This window comes from Delphinapterus leucas, chromosome 16 (assembly GCF_059928025.1).
Source record: "Delphinapterus leucas isolate spDelLeu-1000000601 "Yukka" chromosome 16, BTC_Dleu_Yukka2, whole genome shotgun sequence".
Classification (NCBI taxonomy): domain Eukaryota; kingdom Metazoa; phylum Chordata; class Mammalia; order Artiodactyla; family Monodontidae; genus Delphinapterus; species Delphinapterus leucas.
Window position 1 is genome coordinate 55038704 of NC_143144.1, and position 18734 is coordinate 55057437.

Here is an 18734-nt window from a genome sequence, read left to right on the forward strand (position 1 = left end):
ACCAGATCTTCATTGCTGTGTGCTGGATCTTCCTTGTGGCATTCAGAATCTTTAGTTGTGGCATGTGGGCTCTTAGTTTTCAGCATGCATGCGGGATCTAGTTCCCTGACCAGGGATCAAACCCAGGCCCCCTGCATTGGGAGGGCCGAGTCTTAACCTCTGGACCACCAGGGAAGTCCCTGGTTATTTCTAAATGGAAAAGAAAATAAGGAATGAACTAATATGGAAATAGAAAGTTGTAGAAGGTTTGTGAGAAAAACAGAAATCCTTAGAAAGGAATTTTGTGGGTGGTCAGGACTGGCTAAGACTGAAAAAGTGAATGAGTTTTAATAGTAAAAGCAAGGTGGTGTAAAAGTAGGATTTGTTTTTCTCTTTCTGTTAAGTGGGCAAAGTTTTCTTGGAATATCGATCAACTTTTGATAACAGATTGTAAAGTTTCTCTAACCTTTTAAGTACTCTGTTGCAACTTTCTGTATTTGCCTTTGAAATCTTTTTGTCTCATTGGTTGAGTAAATAAGTATTGTTTCATAGTGACCTACTATCCTATCTGACCAAGTGTTTTAAAATCTGCTGATATCTTTGACAAACTTCCCTAAATCAAATTCTAAATGAAGTTCTTTTGACCTCTGGCTAAATTTGGGATACTTCAGAAGTTCCCTGAAACATCTCAAAGAGAGAGATTAATTAGGCTTTTTTGGTATGTTGAATTACATGGGAAGCATTGTCAAATGAGTAATGATAAACTTTCTTAGGTTATATGGGTAAATGTTATAAATGTTCTAGAAATTATGTGAAATTCCTAAAATTGGATATGTCCTGGTATAATGTTATGTCATAATTTTACCTAAGATGTTATATGTTGCATAAATAACCAAGTTTCTTTGTCAATTGCATTGTAATCAGGTCTTTAACCATGCCATTTAAAGTCTTTGACATTTATATTACTCTGATGCTTTTACAAAAATGAAGATCTTCAAGAAGGTTCATAGAAAGGACTTTTTAGAAACAGGTTTCTGATAACTTTTAGATCATACCACCGAACTGGGTAAGAAATTACAGAATTCTAACAGAAAACCTGATGTTTCATAAACTTCTAACAAGAGATCAAGATCAATAAGAATTAATTACATGGGACCGAATGAACTGATGAATATGATCTATAAGTTTTATGACTTTTTGTCTGAAATAGTACTCTGGCTTTTAATATTTGTTTTCCAGATACGAGGAAACCTTTCCTCTTATGCTAACTATGACTATGTATAATATACATAAATATTTAAATTCTATCACATACTATCACTGTTTTATACATTTTTTATTTATTTGGAGTTACCCACATATTTAATTTTGTTCCTGCTTCTCCACTCTTTTATCTGGGATTTCCCCCCTTCTTAAAAAATATTTTTTACTATTACCCTTTAGTTCATTATGCTAATGACAAATCTGTTGCTGTTTTCCTGTAAATGTTTTCATTTCTTTCAAAAGCTATTTTTGCTTGTATACCATTCTTAGGTTTGTTATTATATCCTTTTAGCACATTAAAGCTACCTTTCCATTGAGGTCCAGTTTCCATTTTTGCTGTTGCAAAATTAATTATCAATTTAAGTCTTTCTTCTTTGGTGGAATCTCTTTCTCTCTTTCTTTTCTTCTCTCTTTCTTTTCTTTCTTTCTTTCTTTATTCCTTCCTTCCTGTTCTCTTTCTTTCTTTCTTTCCCTTCCTTCTTTTCTTTCCTTTTCTTTCTTCCTGTCTTCCTTCTTGTCTTTCTTTCCTTTCCTTTTCCTCCCTCCCTCCCTCCCTTCCTTCCTTTCCTCTTTTTACTCCCTCCTGACTAAAGTATACCTATGTAAACAAAGATGAAGCGTTTATCTTTTCCTCTCTACCTGATCCATCCAGAGTCTGGCTTTTTCAGCTGGCTTCCCTCTGGATTTGGTGGTGTACCGTGATCCAGACTGCAACCAGTTATACTAATCGTTGTTCTAACTTGTTCTTTGTTGTTTTTAAACTGTTTATGCTTTGTGTCTCTCATTGCTGTACTATAGCCTTATTAATGCTATTAGTGCTATTATTCATACCATATTTTATAAGATTGTTGTTTCTTGTATTACCCAATGTGTAACCAGGTCTCTGACAAAATTAACGATGGCTAAATGTCTTGAGGCAATTGGTCACGTATATATAGCTCTCCATAAAATTAACTGTAATAGTGTAACTCTAAATATGGGAAAAAGCAATAAGGGAGAAACATTTCCTGGATCATTATAAGCTAGTAAGACAGATGATCCAGAGACTCTTTAGGATAACAAGGCCTAATTCAGAATAGCACACGAATAGCCTATCAACGAAATCCTCACCTGACCTAGGAATGAGTCTTCCCAGCTCCATGGGACAAATTGGTCATGAAATCCCTCCCAAACCTTGGTCAAATTGATGACCAAAAGTGGGAAGTGAACAAAAAAGAACCACAAGCATCAGTCATCACCCAGTTATACAAGTGGGTTAAATCACAACCCACTGAAGTCCGCCACCAACAGTGCACCTTGAGGTGAAGTCATGAAAAACAGGATGAGGCACCCTGCTTTGGATAAACAGGACCCTAGATAATTAGGTGCATATCTCAGGAAGAATTTCAAGGAACCCAGATTCTTGCATCTTCCCATACATAGAAAAACCTAAAATCATTAACTTGAGACGTCTGTTCTTTGTGATTAGCAGTGATCTTTTACCAAGATGCATGCCTGACTACATGTATTTCCCAGCCAAAAAAAAGTCATGTGTATCCTGGCTTCTCGCCCACCTCTTCAGAGCAGTTCCTCAGAGCTACTGAGAGGCTGTCTCCCGGGCGGGAGTCCTCAGTAAGACCCCGAATCAAACTCAAACTCACAATTCTCATGTTGTGCATTTTTCTTTAAGTCAACATAGGTTTTGGCTGGAGAAATCATCGGGATGCTTTCAAAATAGCTGTCCTGCTGGAGGACGGGCAGAATTGAGAAGCCAGAGTGCAAGGCAATTAGAAGAGATTTGGTGGACACATGGGAACAAGGGAAAAGAACATGGTATCTAGAAGCGAAGCAGAAATCCAAGATGTCTTGTTTTAAGGTAGGTGCAGGTTGTGTGGTCCCATAAGGTAGCCAGTAGCTACACATGCCTATTGATAATTTGACATGTGGCTAGTGGCATAGATTAAAATGATAACACTTTGGATATATGGCACTAAATACAATATATTGTTAAAATTGATTTATTGATTTTACCTTTTTCTTTTTCCATGTGGCTATTAGAAAGTTTTAAATTACATGTGTGGCTTTCATTGTACTTCTTTGGACGATGATGAAGCATCCATTTACAGATTCATTCACCAAACATTTGTGGACTATCTCCCTGCTCAGGGCTGAGTAGACGAAGCTGATACAGATAGAGGAACAGCTCTTATGGGGGCTTCATTCCTTTCAGGAGACTATGATTAGTGTCTTATGTGATGCGTGCCCAGGAGGTGTGCCCTGGATACAGGAGCACAACAGATCCTAGGCCTGGTGGGCCAGCGGAGAAGACTGTCTAGAGGAGGGATGCTGGGTCTTCGTCCTGAAAGACCACTGACGTTTACTAAATCAAGAACTGGTGGCGCAGTGGTTGAGAGTCCGCCTGCCGATGCAGGGGACACGGGTTCGTGCCCTGGTCCGGGAAGATCCCACATGCTGCGGAGCAGTTGGGCCCATGAGCCATGGCTGCTGAGTCTGCGCGTCCGGAGCCTGTGCTCCGCAACGGGAGAGGCCACAACAGTGAGGCCTGCGTACCGGGAGAAAAACAAACAAAAAAAAAAAAACTGGAAGAAGAGCGTTCCAAGTCAGAGGGAATCACTTCATCAAAGTCTGTGACTGTTTTTCCTCTCCAGGAAGTTGTCCAAAAGCTTAGTAATTTAAGGACGATGCAAGTCAGATCAGAGATATTCCAATACATTTCTTCCATTTTTTTCATTTTAGAGTAAGCGTGACAGAAGAAATAAAATCAGATGAACATGGTAGGCAAGAAGGACAAGAAATAGGTCAAATCTTAAATTGCTCTCAGCAGGAAGTAACTCTATCAATATAAACTAAAGGCTGGAGGAAAAGAGGAGTTCTTGGCCACAAAACACAACTTGCACTGAGGACAGTAATGCTGACATCCCGTTTCATTTTGTCGGGAAACAAATTAGCCTTGGAGGCCACAGAAAACAGCCATAGTGGTCACTTGACACTCCCGGTATCTGGCCTCCACCAGAAGGGAGGCACCCTGTATGTAAGATCCATTCCTAAGAAGTAATACTGTCGTTGAACGAGAAAAGCATCAGACATTTGGCACATTATCTGAGGAAAAGGACTGGAGAAAGTTCTAAGAATGTATATTACCCATTTATCCCCCTCCAGTCAGTAAACCCAAGTCACAGTTGTTACTGTATTTGTAAATGCATCAAACACTGTGGTTCAGAGAGCTTTCATTTTATGTTGATTTGCCCAAATTACAAAGTTTCAGCCACCTTGCCTTTTACAAACTTAGAAAGAGTTTAAAATAAGGATTAATAGAAAGAGAAAGGAAGGAAGGAAGGAAAAGATAGAAAGAAAAATCAAGAGCTTTAACATGAAGTAATTTTCCTGCCTGAAAGTTGTCTTATAGATTAGAACTGCTTGTGTCTAAACTGTCTGCAGTGTGTCCAAGTTTCAGCGATCTGCCAAGTGAAATCCCAGCACTACCATCTAACTAGAATCCTTACTGTTAGAAAGCTAGTCCCTTCATCAGTAAAGGACATCAGCTATTGCCCGCAGTGATGACTACTACTTAAGCGTAGATGATTTGCTGTTTCAGAGGAAGAAGGGCTGGTGGAATGACCTGTCCGTCTCTCTTAACAAATCAGTCTCTAGAGCAACGGGGGTGCTACTGTCTGAGCAAATGACTCCTTTAGTGGTTGGTCACCAAGAGATGACCTACGGTAACCTAAGATCTCTGACTCAAGGCCCCTTAACGGCCAGGGTTCCGGGTCTCTTCCTGGAGGAGAATGCATTTGCCACTTCCCTGAGCAACCTGCAGGTTTAGTTAGGGCTGCTGGCCACGGTTCTGAGTTTGCTTCCCTTCACAAAGGAGAGGGGTTGTGATGGCAGCAAACCAGCCTGGTAAAGCTCACCATCTATTATTTGGAAAGCATTCATTTCCCCTCTAAGTCCCCAAACAGCCAGATGTAAAGAAAACATTTCATCACAACATAACTATCTTATATTAGCATCAGAGAAAGATGATTTGGACCAATCTTCAAATAAATGTAAGAACATGGCTGTTGGGAATTGCCTGGTGGTCCAGTGGTTAGGACTGCGAGCTCTCACTGCCAAGGGCCCGGGTTCAATCCCTGCTCGGGGAACTAAGGTCCCATTTGCCACATGGTGGGGCCAGAAAAAAAAAAAAAAAGACTTTTCAGATGCCAGTTTTCTCACACTTGGAGGAGAAGGCCTGCAAATCTCAGAGGTATGGGAACCCCCAAACAAGAGGAGAGGCCTCAGAAATCTCGTCTGGCTTGAGACAGGAAATAGGATACATGGTCACATGAAAAGGAGACACCACACTGCCTTGAAGTCTATTAATTTATTGGGTGAAATGAAATCATTGTCAGACATATTAAATTTGGTTTGGTTCAAGTTTGGCTGATGTCCATTTGCAGCAGAGATGAATGGAGGAGAAGAGAAGACACAGTGATGCTGGTAAGGGTACACTGAACAAAACCATCTTCCGTTAATTATAAAAGCGGGCGTCACACAGCCAGCGTGAGTCAGTTAGCTGACGAGCAGGGATAAAACCAAAGTAAGCAAGAACTTTCTAGATAAGAGAAGACAGAGCTTTCAGAGGACAAGATGCAGCAGGGGCTCGTTGGGAGACCAGCGTTCGGTGCTGAGCTGCCGGCTCACTTGGGGAACACAGTGATCACATCGTAGCCCTCGGGTGGAGTGACCCGCTCCCGGGCGTGCTTTTCACAGTAGATCTGATCCTCCACAAAGAAATGGCCCTTCTGTTTCAGGTTCGTGCCACAGTCGGTGCACACGTAACACTCAGGGTGGCGATGACGGTCCCGCAGCTTCACAAACACGCCGCTGCAGGAGGGAGGGAGGAGAGGGGCTCCTTTAGTGACAAGCACCTGAAGGGGGCACCAGGCTTGGGGGCTCCTCCCAAGGGTCCCATGTGGCAGATCAGGGCCTCCTCCCAAGGGGCCCATCTGGCAGATCAGAGCCTCCTAACTGGCCTCCAGTCATAAAGGGGCTTCTCATGCCTGGGGTCCAAAGACGTTACCCTTGAAGCCTTCGGGAAGTCCTTCCCACTTCAACAGAGCAGCCCTGCTTTTTCTGGTTTTACATGTTCATACCCTAAGGGTTCTACAGCCAAGGAAAGCCTTCACCACCTGGCTCTGGGACACAGGACCTACCTGGCCTCTCTGCTCCATTTTCCAGGCAGGATTTTTTCTCCATCACACCCAAAATGTGCAACATCCAGCACTTTCCACATTTTCATGGTTTACCCAACCTGCAGGGCCTCTGATGCCCTGGAAGGCAGATACTCACACAATGCCGGTGCCACACTTGTCACACATGGGCAGCTTCTGGGCATTTCCAATCGATGCAGCCACTTTGGTGACTGGAGCCTTAACACTTCTGAATCCTGAGGGCTTGTTGGGATCCCCTAAAAGGAGGAAAACACTTGGGTTGGCCGGAAGTGTAGGATTGCATAAGTACCATTTAGCTCTTTCAGATTCACTTATATGTATGTTCCAGCAAGGTCATGGGCACTGGAGTCAAACAGACTTGACTCTGCTGTGTGATCCTGGGCAGGTTACTTCTCTGGTCTGCAGTTTCCTTTTCTATAAAACAGGAGATCATTCCCCCTTCACAGTGGGACAAAAAGATTAAAAAAGACACATAAAGCCCTCCCTGGCACATGGTCAGCCCTCAAAACACACATTACATGCTGATTAAATACATGCAAACACTGATATGGGACTTAATTAAAAATGCTTTATATAGAAAAAATAAATAAAAATGTCTGATAATCGAAAGGCAGTGTAGTCAGATGTCAAAAGAAACCCACATTACAAAGAGAACAAAATCATAGAGTGTGCTACAAGCAGCCAGATAAAAACCACCCGCTACAGGGCAGAGTCAGCGGCAGCCTTCCTGCAGTCAGCTTTCTGTGTACAAGACAAAGCTCCTAAGCTGCTGGGTGCTGAACTGCCTACAGCCCAGTTCATCACCTGTGTAGAGCCCTGTGTAATGGTAGCTATTAATAATGGTAGGCTACTGAAAGCACTGTTATTGCTATATAGTTGGCTGGCTGTGTTTCCACATCACATTTTTTTTACTGTGATGTGGCCTAGCAAACATTGTTAGGCTTGTCAGCTATTTACACATCTCTCTGTCTGGACTGCAAATTACTGGAGCACCAGAACCCTATTTCATATATTTTTCAGTACTCCACAGAGCCTACCATGGGCTTAACAAATAATAGAGGCTCAATAAATACACAAGAAATAGATGATGAAATGCCGTGACAAATGCATGATGGTCCCTCTCTTAGTCCAGCACGCTTTGGCTCAGGAAGCTGGAGATGTCTCTACACTGATGGTTCTGAATGGGCATCTCTGAGCATCCTGGGCACCAGGAGAGATTTCATAAAATTCACAGACCAGGCTCCACCCCGGACCTGCTGAAGGAGCATCTCCAGGTGCAGGGGCCCCAGGATCCTGTTCTATACTCCAGGTTAAAATCCACTTCTTTAGACTAAAACAGCTGTTCTCAAATGCTGTTGTGCATCAGAGTCACCCGGCAGGCTCATTAAAACCCAGATTGCTGGGCCCACTCCCAGAGTTTCTGATTAAGCAGGCCTGAGGTAGGGCCCAAGAATTTGCATTTTTAACAAGTTCTCAGGTGCTGCTGCTGCTGGTCCAGGAACCACACTTTGAGAACCACTGAATAAGAGCGACAAATGGCTTTTTGTGTCAGGTGAGGGGGCGAGGAGAGGGTCATCCCATATCTGCAGCCATGCTGGGCAATTCTGGGGCTGACAAATGCGGGCCCTAGCTCGCTTGTCCTTTTCAAAAACGAGTCCCCATATGCTGGCTGGCGCTTCTGAACCCAAAATTGAGACTGTGTGTGACATAAGGGGCATTTTAGAGTTGGCTAGGCATGGTAGACTGTATATTTTATCTGCAGTTATCCGTACCCTCCCATACTTCCCAGTAGGTCATTGCTTCTCTACTGGTGGCGATCTTGTTCCCTAGTTTTGGTTGTCTCAATTGCAAGGGAGTGCTATTGGCATCTAGTGGGTAGAGGCCAGGGATGCTGCTGAGGGTCCTAAAACGCACAGGACAGCCCACTACAAGGGCTTATCTGGCCCAAAGTGTCAACAGCACTAAGGCTGAGGAAAACTTGCTCTGGGTTTGGCCACAAGACTTGCTTTGGCCATCAGAGTGTGGGCAGATGTGAGCCCTGTTTGGTTAGAAGCGCGAAGTGCACTTATGTGGCTTGGCCCTAACGCCACTGAGCTGCTGCCCTCTGCCATAGGAAATCTGGCCATGTGCAACAGCACGGATGGACCTGGAGGGGATGGTGCTTAGTCAAGTAAGTCAGGCAGAGAAAGACAAATGCTCTATGTTATCACTTATATGTGGAATCTAAAAAATAAAACATACAGGGGCTTCCCTGGTGGCGCAGTGGTTGGGAGTCCCCCTGCCGATGCAGGGGACACGGGTTCGTGCCCCGGTCCGGGAAGATCCCACATGCAGGGGAGTGGCTGGGCCCGTGAGCCATGGCCGCTGAGCCTGCGCATCCGGAGCCTGTGCTCCGCGGCGGGAGAGGCCGAAACAGTGAGAGGCCCGCGTACCGCAAAAAAAAAACCAAAACGAATAGAACAAAACGGAAAGGGACTCACAGATATGGAGAACAAACTAGTGGTTACCAGTAGGGAAAGAGAAGGGCGGGGCAAGAGAAGGGTAGGGGATTAAGAGGTACAAACCACCGTGTACAAAATCGTAAGCTACAAGGATATACTGTAAAGCACAGCAAATATAGCCCATATTTTACAATAACTTGAAACAAAGAATCTATTAAATCACTATGTTGTACACCTGAAACTTAGTAATATTGTACATCAACTATATATACTACAATTAAAAAAAAAAAAAAAGAACAGCATGCTCTGGACTGTGACACCGCTCTCTGCTGGGATCCCAGATAAAGCCCGCCTCGCTGCAGCTCGTTCAGCTCTGCAGCGCCACCTGCTGGCTCCATTTTCTTTTCTCACCTATTCAGCCAACACTGCAAATGCAAAAGAAATTTCCCTTCTTCCTTCCCTCTCCACTAGCTTACAGTAGAAATAGCTCCCTTCAGACTGTGGGCTACTACAGAAATTTTCAAATATCTCTCCTTCCAATAAATCTTGCATCTGAAAGCTTTTGGGAAAAAAGTGAAAATGAATGGAGTAAAGTACAGCCTTTTTACTATCCACTTCCATGCTCAACAACCCTCTGTGACTACACTACCTATAGAATCAAATTCATGGTCCTTAACCTTGCACCTGGTGGTCCTCCATGACCTGACTGCAGACCATCTGAGGATTTTCCTGGAAGCCTGGGAACCAGCCAAAATGAGCCTAGATACTTCCTGAGCAAGCCTCCAGCTTTCTTATCTCAGAGCCTGGGGTCCCCATTGTGTTTCTCAGTCCATGATGGCTGGGGACAGATGAATGAATAAACAAGATGTGGTGTATACATACCACAGAATATTATTCTGCCTTAAAAAGGAGGGAAATGCTGACACACGCTACAGCATGGGTGAACCTTGAGGACATTATGCTAAGTGAAACAAGCCAGGTACAAAAGGACAAATACTGCATGATTCCACTCATATGAAATACACGGAATAGTCAAATTCATGGAAACAGAAAGTAGAATGGTGGTTTCCATGGGCTGGGGAAGAGGGAGCCATGAGGAGTGGGTGCAGAGTTTCGGTTCCGCAAGATGAAGAGTTCCTGCGGATGGACGGTGAAGATGGCAGCACAGCAGTATGAGTGTCCTCGGTGCCACGGAATCATATGCTTAAAAACGGTTAAGACGGTAAATTTTGTGTTAGGTGTATGTCCCCACAGTGAAAAAAAAATAAAGCCTCCTTCTACCTGCAATTTTTAGAATTTGATCCAGAGCAAGAGGAAGTGTGAGGAACCCAGGACCCTTTCTCCTAGTCCAGAGGCTGAATTTCACCCCAACTGAGAAGACCCACATTGAGTCTGGAGGTTTATCACCAAGCCCTGCTGCAGCCAGACCTCCCTCGGGGGCCTCACTGACTGTGCCTGGCACATTACATGCACTGTTTCCCTTAAGGCTTTAAATTACCAGTGAAGTAGCCATTATTAGCCTCACCGGATGTGTGCAGATAGAGTAGGGCTTAGAGAGACGAGACACTTGCTGGAAGTCTCGTGGTGGGTCTCGGGCAGATCCTGGACACCAGTGCTGGTGGTGCAGCGCTGCTTCATGAACCACAGCCCTTCTCGAATGATAGTAACCCTCACGGAGTGCCTTTACCATGCACCAGCCACTGCCCTGAGCTTTGATCATTTCATCTCAAATGAAAACAGGTATTTTAGCTCCCTCACTTGAGAGCCTTCTGCATGTGGTAGATGTCTGGATTGGAACTTATGCTGTTCCATTCAGTGAAAATTTAATGCAAGTGCATATTAAGAGATAAGGGAGAGACCACAAGATCTATTATCTCCCTTTTCCTTTTTAGCAAAATTTTTATTTTCTTTGGAGCAAGAAGATATCCAGCCATCCAGCCCAGGCGAGAAAAACTATAATTCTCAGACTCTCTTGCAACTAGATGGGGCCATGTGACTAAATTTTGGTCAAAATATAAGTGGAATAGTCACGTGGGACTTCTGGGAAAAAGAAAGCTGGTTCATCTGAAAGGGGGATTCCCCAATTAGCCCTTCCCCTGTTCTTCCTTCCTGGTCCCTGGAAGTAGGCATGATGGCTGGAGCACCAGCTGCCAACTAGAACCATGAGGTAGCCTTGAGAATGGAAGCCACTGGCTTGGCAGGTAAGAATACAGGATGGAAGGGATGGAGCATGAAGAGCAGGGAGCTGCCACCTCAGGGCAACTCAGTGATCGTGGGCTTCAACTTCTCTGTGACCTGAGGACATGCAGTGAGGTGAGCCCTGCAATGTCTGTCTATGTTCTACTTTGGGCTGGAATGGACTGACTTTTCCTCTCTTAACTGAAGGGTTTTGCACCCACTTACTCAGAGTATAGTTGTGGTTTCTCACATTTTGAAAAACCATCATCCTCTAGGGTTGGCCCCCAAGTCATCTGTCAGTTGGGCTAAGACTGGAACTTAAGACAGAGTATATGACTCTCTCCTTTCGAACTGCACAGGTACTCCAAGCGAAGGGGGGAATTGCTGGTAGGGACAATATCCTTCTAGCATGGAAGAATTTTCCTAATATCCTGTGCTTGTAAATTGCCAGTTTCTCTAAAGAACCACCCAAATGGGGAGGAATCTTGGGTGCTGAGTGTGTTCAGGAGGGAACTTTCAGCTCAGGAAGGACTCCTGGGAAGCCAACTCTGCAGCTGGGGGCTTCCAGGCGGAAGGTGACTCTTCCAGAGGGCACTCAGCTCTGACCCTCACTGGCCGCCCTGGGCAAAGAACCAACCCCTCAGGAGCCTGGCTGAAGCGGGTCTCCGAAACAGAACAACCAAGTGTCCCTCCCAGAATTACCAACTCTCCTCACAGGCAGGCACACTGGGAAGAAGAAGAGAGCAAGAGAAGGCAGGGCTCCAGTGAGCCTCGTGGAAAGGGACAGCGCAGAGTATGGAGGGTTGGGCCTCGTTGAGACCAGGAGGGGCTGCAAAACCCAACTCTCCAGAACTCACTGGTAGTTAGGCTGATGGCGAGAATAAGAGGCACTTGTGAATGACCACCTGGGAGGTGGGCAAGCCTGAGAGCTGTCGTTCACAGGTCACCTTTGTGAGAAGGGGAAAAAAACACCTCTTGTGCAACACACCCATCTGCCAGAAATGTCTCCTTGTTGTTGTTACAAAGCTGTTGAGACAGCTTTGCTGCCACCCACTTGAAAATTATCGTGAGAAGCACAGAGTGTATGATGTGTAGAGGGCAAAGCCTGTCTCCTGAGACCTGCAGAGCCACATGTGTGGCCCTGGGCGCCTCGGGCATTGGAGCTCACGTGTGGACAAGCTAAGGCTGGCCTGGAGCCTCTTGATGAGGTCTCAAACATCATAACAGTTACGAAGCACCTACTGTGTGCCGGTCACAGTGACAAGTGTTTTGTGTAATTTATAACATTTGATCCACACACCAGTCTTAGAGGAAAGGGTTTTCATCCCTGATTGGCATATGAGCAAACAAGCCTGGAAAGGTTCAGAGACTTGCCTAAGGTCACTCGGTGGGGGGGATGTGGCCAAACTGGGGGCCCTCCGGTTCTCAGGAAGCCATCCTCCCTAGAGCAAGAACAAGCATGTGGCCCCAAAGTAAAGCTCAGAGACTGGCTTCACTGCTGCTGATTCATTTCATTCTGCTTGTCATTCATATCCCATGGCCTTCACCCACTCACAGGTGCCAAGCACCACAGAAACATGGTGTGTGGGCTCAAACCAAACCAGTGGCCAAGGGACAGACGACAGAATCCCACAACAGTCAAGCTCCCCAAGTCCTCAGCCTCCCCATGCGCCTGTGACAGGAAACAGCTAGGCAGGTGTGGCTGGGAGTTCATTCATTCCTCCCCCGACTCCACCCCCCTTTTTGCTTTTTTTTTTTGGCTGGGCCTCGCAGCTTGCAGAATCTTAGTTCCCTGACCAGGCATTGAACTCGCGCCCTCAGCAGTGAAAGCGCAGAGTCCTAACCACTGGACCACCACGGAGTTCCCTCTTTTTTTTTTTTAAAAGAGCTTTTAGCCTTTTAAGAGCCATGCCTTGCAAAGCACACTGTGCTCTTTCCACCTCTTCAGGGCTGTGTTCATCTGTGTTTCAGCAATGACTGCTCCTCTGCCCAGGCCTTGAACAAGAGCCTCTGACCACACACACACACACACACACACACACACACACACACACACACACACGACTGATTACCTTTCTCCTCAGACTCCAGGATTTCCTGCAAAACCAGGAATGAAGTGGACTGTTTCGGAGGCTCATTTAACTCTTGTTTCTCCTGAAGCATCTTGTAAACTTCAGATTCTTTGTCAATGACGAGTCCGCTTGGAAGCTGAGAATGGTCTAAGCTGTGAAGAATGTTTGCAAGTTCATTAGGACATGTCAGAAGTTAGGAGAAAAAAATTCACCAGGCACCCCCTTCCAAGAGAAGGCACCCATGAATCAAAGGGTGGAGAGAAATGATCCCAAGGGACGAAGCCTTCTTTAATGCAGCCATAGACCTCCTGCCGATACTGTGAGGTGTGTGTAGGCAGAGCTGGCTGCTGCTTCCAGACAATAAGAGGCTAGTTTTCCAAATAGTTTCAGTGATTCCATTACTTTTTAGCCTAATCCCATGGAATGGGAATGCCGTGCTTCTTGCAAAACTACATGAACATGATGTCGAAAGAAAATTTATAAGAGGGAAAATGTCAACCACAATCCGAGCACTAAAAACTCAGCTGGGTCCCCTTAGTACGGGCCACATACTTTCCCCAGAGCAGAAATCAGTGTGCTTTATTGCTGATGACTTCAAAAGGCTCTCTCTGTCTCTATAAACTCTCCTAATTCTCACAGCAAGGACCTCTGGTCTCTTCACCTACCACACAGAAGTAATAGTGTCTGCCCTGCTCAGTTCACACCATTGTTGGCAAGGATGAGAAAGGCAAACTTTGTTTTCTTGTTTTTTTTATTGGGGTCCAGTTGATTTACTATGTTGTGTTAGTTTCAGGTGTACAGCAAAGTGAAGCAGTTATGCATATGCCTATATCCACTCTTTTTTAGATTCTTTTCCCAAATAGGCCATTACAGAGTATTGAGGAGAGTTCCCTGTGCTGTACACAGGGTCCTTATTAGTTATCTGTTTATATATAGCAGTGTGTATATGTCAATCCCAATCTCCCAATTTATCCCTCTACCTCCGCCCCCCCCTTAACCCCGGTAACCATAAGTCTGTTTTCTAAATCTGCGACTGTTTCTGTTTTGTAAATAAGTTCCTTTGTACCATTTTTTAGATTCCACACATAAGCGGTATCACATATTTGTCCTTATCTGACTGACTTCACTCAGTATGACACTCTCGAGTTAAGTACTTTGTAAACAGTGACGTGCTGTTCCGCTGAGCGAGGGGCAGAGGCCTCAGCTCGGGCCCAGGGATGGGGCAAGCCAGGCCTTGCCACCCAACGCCTCCCCCTGTCCTTCTGGGCTCCCCACGACAGGGTGAGACAGGTAGAGCTGGCGGCCTCTTTCCCCCAGGGCCCATTTTCCAGGGGAGACACCTCTGCTCCCTGGTTTCGGGGAACAAGGAGAGTGAAAGGAGGTAAACTCCAGTCAGCTTTACCTGTGAAGTCTGTCCTGAGTCCCACCCCTTTGCACCACCCCCTCCTCCCCCGTCCCAGCCACGCCATCTGTTAACAGCACGGCTGACCAGCTTCATAATTGTTCCTCTGCCGCCACTCTCAGCCCCCAGGACCGCCTTACTTTTTTGACCAGAGGCCAGAGTGGTATTTTAAACACAAGAATCAGACTGTGTGGGGATGTGGCTCCAAGTGTTCCCATCTGACTCAGAACCAAATATTCACAGTTTTAGTAACAAGACACAAGCTTAACCAAATTCATCTCCTTTGGAGTAAATATTCATTACAAAAAGTAGAAAGGCCCTACAAGATGTGGCTCTGCTCCCCTCTCCAAACACATCGCCTGGCACCCCTTGCTCGCTCCAGTGAGACCAGCCTTCATGGGGTTTCTAGGACACACCAGCCTCAGGGCCTTTGCACATCCTGCTCCCTCTGCCTGGAACGCTCCCTCCACAGCCCACACTTCACTCAGGTCTCTGCTCAGATATCCCTCCTCAGAGAGGGTCCCCGACCCTCAGCTTAAAACAGTCCACTCATCCCTGTCACTCCTCCCCTTGCTCTGCTGCCTCTTTCTCCATGTTGTTTCTCACTCACCATCAGTTATACTTGTTTCTTTATGGTCTGTGTTCCCCTGGAAAGTAAGCCCCACCAGGGCAGGGCCATGGCCTGCCTTGTTCACCACTGTGTTCCTGCCTTGTATCAGTGCCCGGCACACGGCTGGAGCATGGTAGGTGTTAGAGAAGTGGGTTAAGTGCCTTTCTCCTCCTGCTCCTGTGGGGTTGCAGGGAATCCCCCAGGGCTGTGCCAGAGACATGGGCAGTCCAGCCTCCTGGGCCCAGATCACCTCCTGCGTCTCAGCCTCAGCTGCTTTTTCAGAAGCCTCCACCCGCTAGGGAAGAAGGGCAGTGTGCCCAGTAGAGCCAGAGAGGAAATACCAGATGGTGGCGCAGTTTATCACCCACCCATTGCATAATTAGTTCACATTCCATTTTAAATGTGACTCAAGGCCCCGGATGGAAGCAGGGTCACTTGCATCACTGAAGCTCTAGGTTTTCCCTTTGACTACAACCAGGTTCTCACAATAGAGGACAAAACCCTCAAAGAGTGACGTCTGTTCTGCTGCTCTCAGGGAAGGTCAAAATGCAAGTAGAGAGATTCATCAGCTGGTCACTTGTGCAGGCCACGGTGGGGGGCGGGGGAGGGAAGCCACCACCCCTGCCCGTCCACAGCTGCTGGCCTCTGTCCATGTCTCTTTCCCTCCGTCCCCCAGGCAGGTGATGGGCCACCCTGAGGAGCGGTTGTAACCAGGGGCCACAGTCTTCCTGTGGCCCACCTTTTTAGCCCTGTTGTCTGAGATACATGCTGGACTCTTTCTTTGAGTCCTGAGTTCTGAGCTTGCCCTATAATAAATGTATTATGTTATTTTGACAAATATTTTTTTCTATTACACTTAGAACTATTTTAAAATCAAGATCAGACCGTGGAATGTTCTTGGGGAGAATTTTTCCCCTTCTTTGGTGTATGTTGTTATGTCTGGAAGCCACCAAGGGACTGCTAAAAATGACAGAAGCCAAACTACAAGGTCATCACATATTCTTCCAGCAAATGGTCTTGGAAAGTATTTCCATGATTAATGAAAAGAAAACAGCTTACTATTTATTCTCAAATAATGATAATATCTTTCTACCACTTGACAATTTATAAAGCACTTTCAATACCCATTGCCTTAACTGGAAGCATTGATCTGCTTAATTCAAAGATAATATCCTAAGACCCAAGTCTTAGATGTTAGACTATCAGATATAGACAAATGACATCACAATATATTAAAAAAAAAGTCTAGGACAAAAGCATGCATGAGAAATGGAGCCCCCCAAAAAAGAATTCTCACTTTTTATATATAGTAACAGCATTGAAAGGAAGAATTCTGTAGTGATAAGCTCTCAAAAAATGAGCTACATGACTGAGTCACCAGGAGGAAAACTTCTGAGAGTGGGTCACTAAGAGTAAGCACAGCCTTCTAAACCCAGTCTTTACAATTTTAATAACAAAATACAAGATTTTAATCAAATTCAACTCCTTTGGAGTAACTATCCATTACACTCTTCATGTTTCCTGCTTCTTGTTTCTCCCTGAGTCAGACTTGGTGCTGAATGTACACCAGTTCCCTAAATGTTTTCTTTCAGTCTTTTAGGCCCTGACCACAGGGCCTGTCTCCCCAGGGATATCACAGCCAGGTGGCGCTATGCCTGACGAGGTGGCTGACGTAGCTGGGTGTTTAAGGCTGGTGGTCTTTAGAACGTCAGAAGAAAACTCCGCTTGAGCTCGTATGCAAGAGGAGGATTTCAGAAGCTGAGCCTGCAGACCTTATGTGACACAAAGGCCTGTTCCAGGCAAAATAGCAGCTGGGGTGAAGGTAAGAAGGTCAAGGAGAACAGAGGAAAAGCACACCCATGGTTTTGGAACGGCAACCCTGGGATGAGCATCTACTCCATCAAAACGGTGAAATGACCAGAGTGGGGACATAAGAGACTCTTTAATTTTTTTCTTTTTAAACTTGACCCATCACCCATGGCAGCAACTTAATAATCTGTATATAAATCTCAGCTAAAACAAGGAAGCCATAAGAAAACAATTCCCACTGCTGATAAAACCTTAATGGCATCATTTTCTCACATACTAAGTCAGCTTTGGTTCTGCACTAAAACTGCCTGTGTGTGTGACAAAGTTTGGGACGCAAAGAGGGATTATTTGAATTATATGATGCATCCAGACAGGAGAAGACATCCTCTTCATAAAAATCGTTTTCCCATCTGGGAAGATGGAGTAGACATAAGTTTCCCTATTCCTCCCACTAAGTACAACTAAAAACCCTGGACATTCTATATAAGATGAACACAAGAAGACTCGGGGGACTTCCCTGGTGGACCAGTGGTTAAGAATCCGCCTGCCAATGCAGGGGACACGGGTTCGAACCCTGGTCCGGTAAGATCCCACATGCCATGGAGCAACTTAAGCCTGTGCGCCACAACTACTGAGCCTCTGCTCTAGAGCCCGCGAGCCACAACTGCTGAGCCCACGTGCCACAACTACTGAAGCCCATGCACGGAGAGCCTGTGCTCCGCAACAAGAGAAGCCACCACAATGAGAAGCCCATGCACCACAATGAAGAGTGGCCCCTGTTCGCCACAACTAGAGAAAGCCCATGCGCAGCAACAAAAGACCCAATGCAGCCAAAAATAAATAAATAAATAAAATTTATATTAAAAAAAAAAAAGACTCTGAAAGGGACAGAAAAAGGCAGACCAACCAGAGACCTTGGGACCCAAGGAATGACAGTGGTCATACACTCCAGGCTCCAGTAGGGAGCCTGTATGTCACCCCCACCCAGCAGTGACAAGGCCACCACTCACCTGCAGTGAATCTGTGGAGGCCATGTGGGTAGCCAGAACTCCCGCTCCAGCAATAATGAGCAGCCTCCAGTAACCTCCAGTGTCAACACAGTAGAGTGGGGAAACTGGACTTCTATCCCCGCCTTGGTTGAAACCACTCCTCATGGTGGCCCATCACCTGACCTGAGGATGGGAGGCTCCCACGGTCCCCTGAGGGTGGGAGGGAGAGAGACAAGAGCAGGGACCAGCAGCTGTGGACATACAGGGGTGGTGACTTCCCTTCCCCCCACTGCAGCCTGTTGCAAGTGACCAGCTGATAGGTCTCTTCTACTTAATTTTGACCTTCCCTGAGAGCAGCAGAGCATGTTCATTCTGTGAGCTTCATTGCTGTTATTGACCCTGCTTCCAGCTGGGAACCTGAGTACTTCAAGTGCCCCAGGAGGCTGACAGGAAAAAGAAAAAGAGAGGAGAGGAAGAAGTAACTTGGGGAGAATTACCCAGGGAAAACCTATACCTCAGTTTTCTTTCTTTTTTTTCAATTTAATTTAATTTTGGCCAGACTGCGTGGCTTGCGGGATCTTAGTTCCCCTACCAGGGATTGAACCTGGGCCCAGGGCAGTGAAAGTGCTGAGTCCTAACCACTGGACTGACAGGGAAGTCCCTCAGTTTTCTTTTTAAAATGACATGTGAGCTAGTTATACAATGAGTGGATGCAAAATGAGTGAGTAAACATAATTGGAATAATTCATTTGCACTTGTAAAATTGTCTTTACCCCTA

The 18734-nt window shown here is 45.7% G+C and overlaps 1 protein-coding gene and 1 pseudogene across 2 annotated transcripts in view; one reads left to right on the forward strand and one right to left on the reverse strand.

The window, feature by feature from the left end:
* The window catches only part of LOC111172669 (cytochrome P450 2C18-like), a 65954-nt pseudogene extending 60300 nt beyond the window's left edge, over window positions 1-5654 (forward strand). The window contains exons 10-11 of the transcript XR_016388006.1: window positions 2912-3097; window positions 3280-5654. The product of XR_016388006.1 is annotated as a cytochrome P450 2C18-like (transcript). The remainder of the gene's footprint in view (window positions 1-2911; window positions 3098-3279) is intronic.
* Window positions 5591-18734, reverse strand: part of PDLIM1 (PDZ and LIM domain 1) — a 45518-nt gene continuing 32374 nt past the window's right edge. The window contains exons 5-7 of the mRNA XM_022569287.3: window positions 13147-13298; window positions 6574-6691; window positions 5591-6108 (exon numbers count right to left, since the gene is read on the reverse strand). Coding sequence (XP_022424995.1) covers window positions 5922-6108; window positions 6574-6691; window positions 13147-13298 — 457 coding nt within the window. The 3' untranslated portion in view covers window positions 5591-5921. The remainder of the gene's footprint in view (window positions 6109-6573; window positions 6692-13146; window positions 13299-18734) is intronic.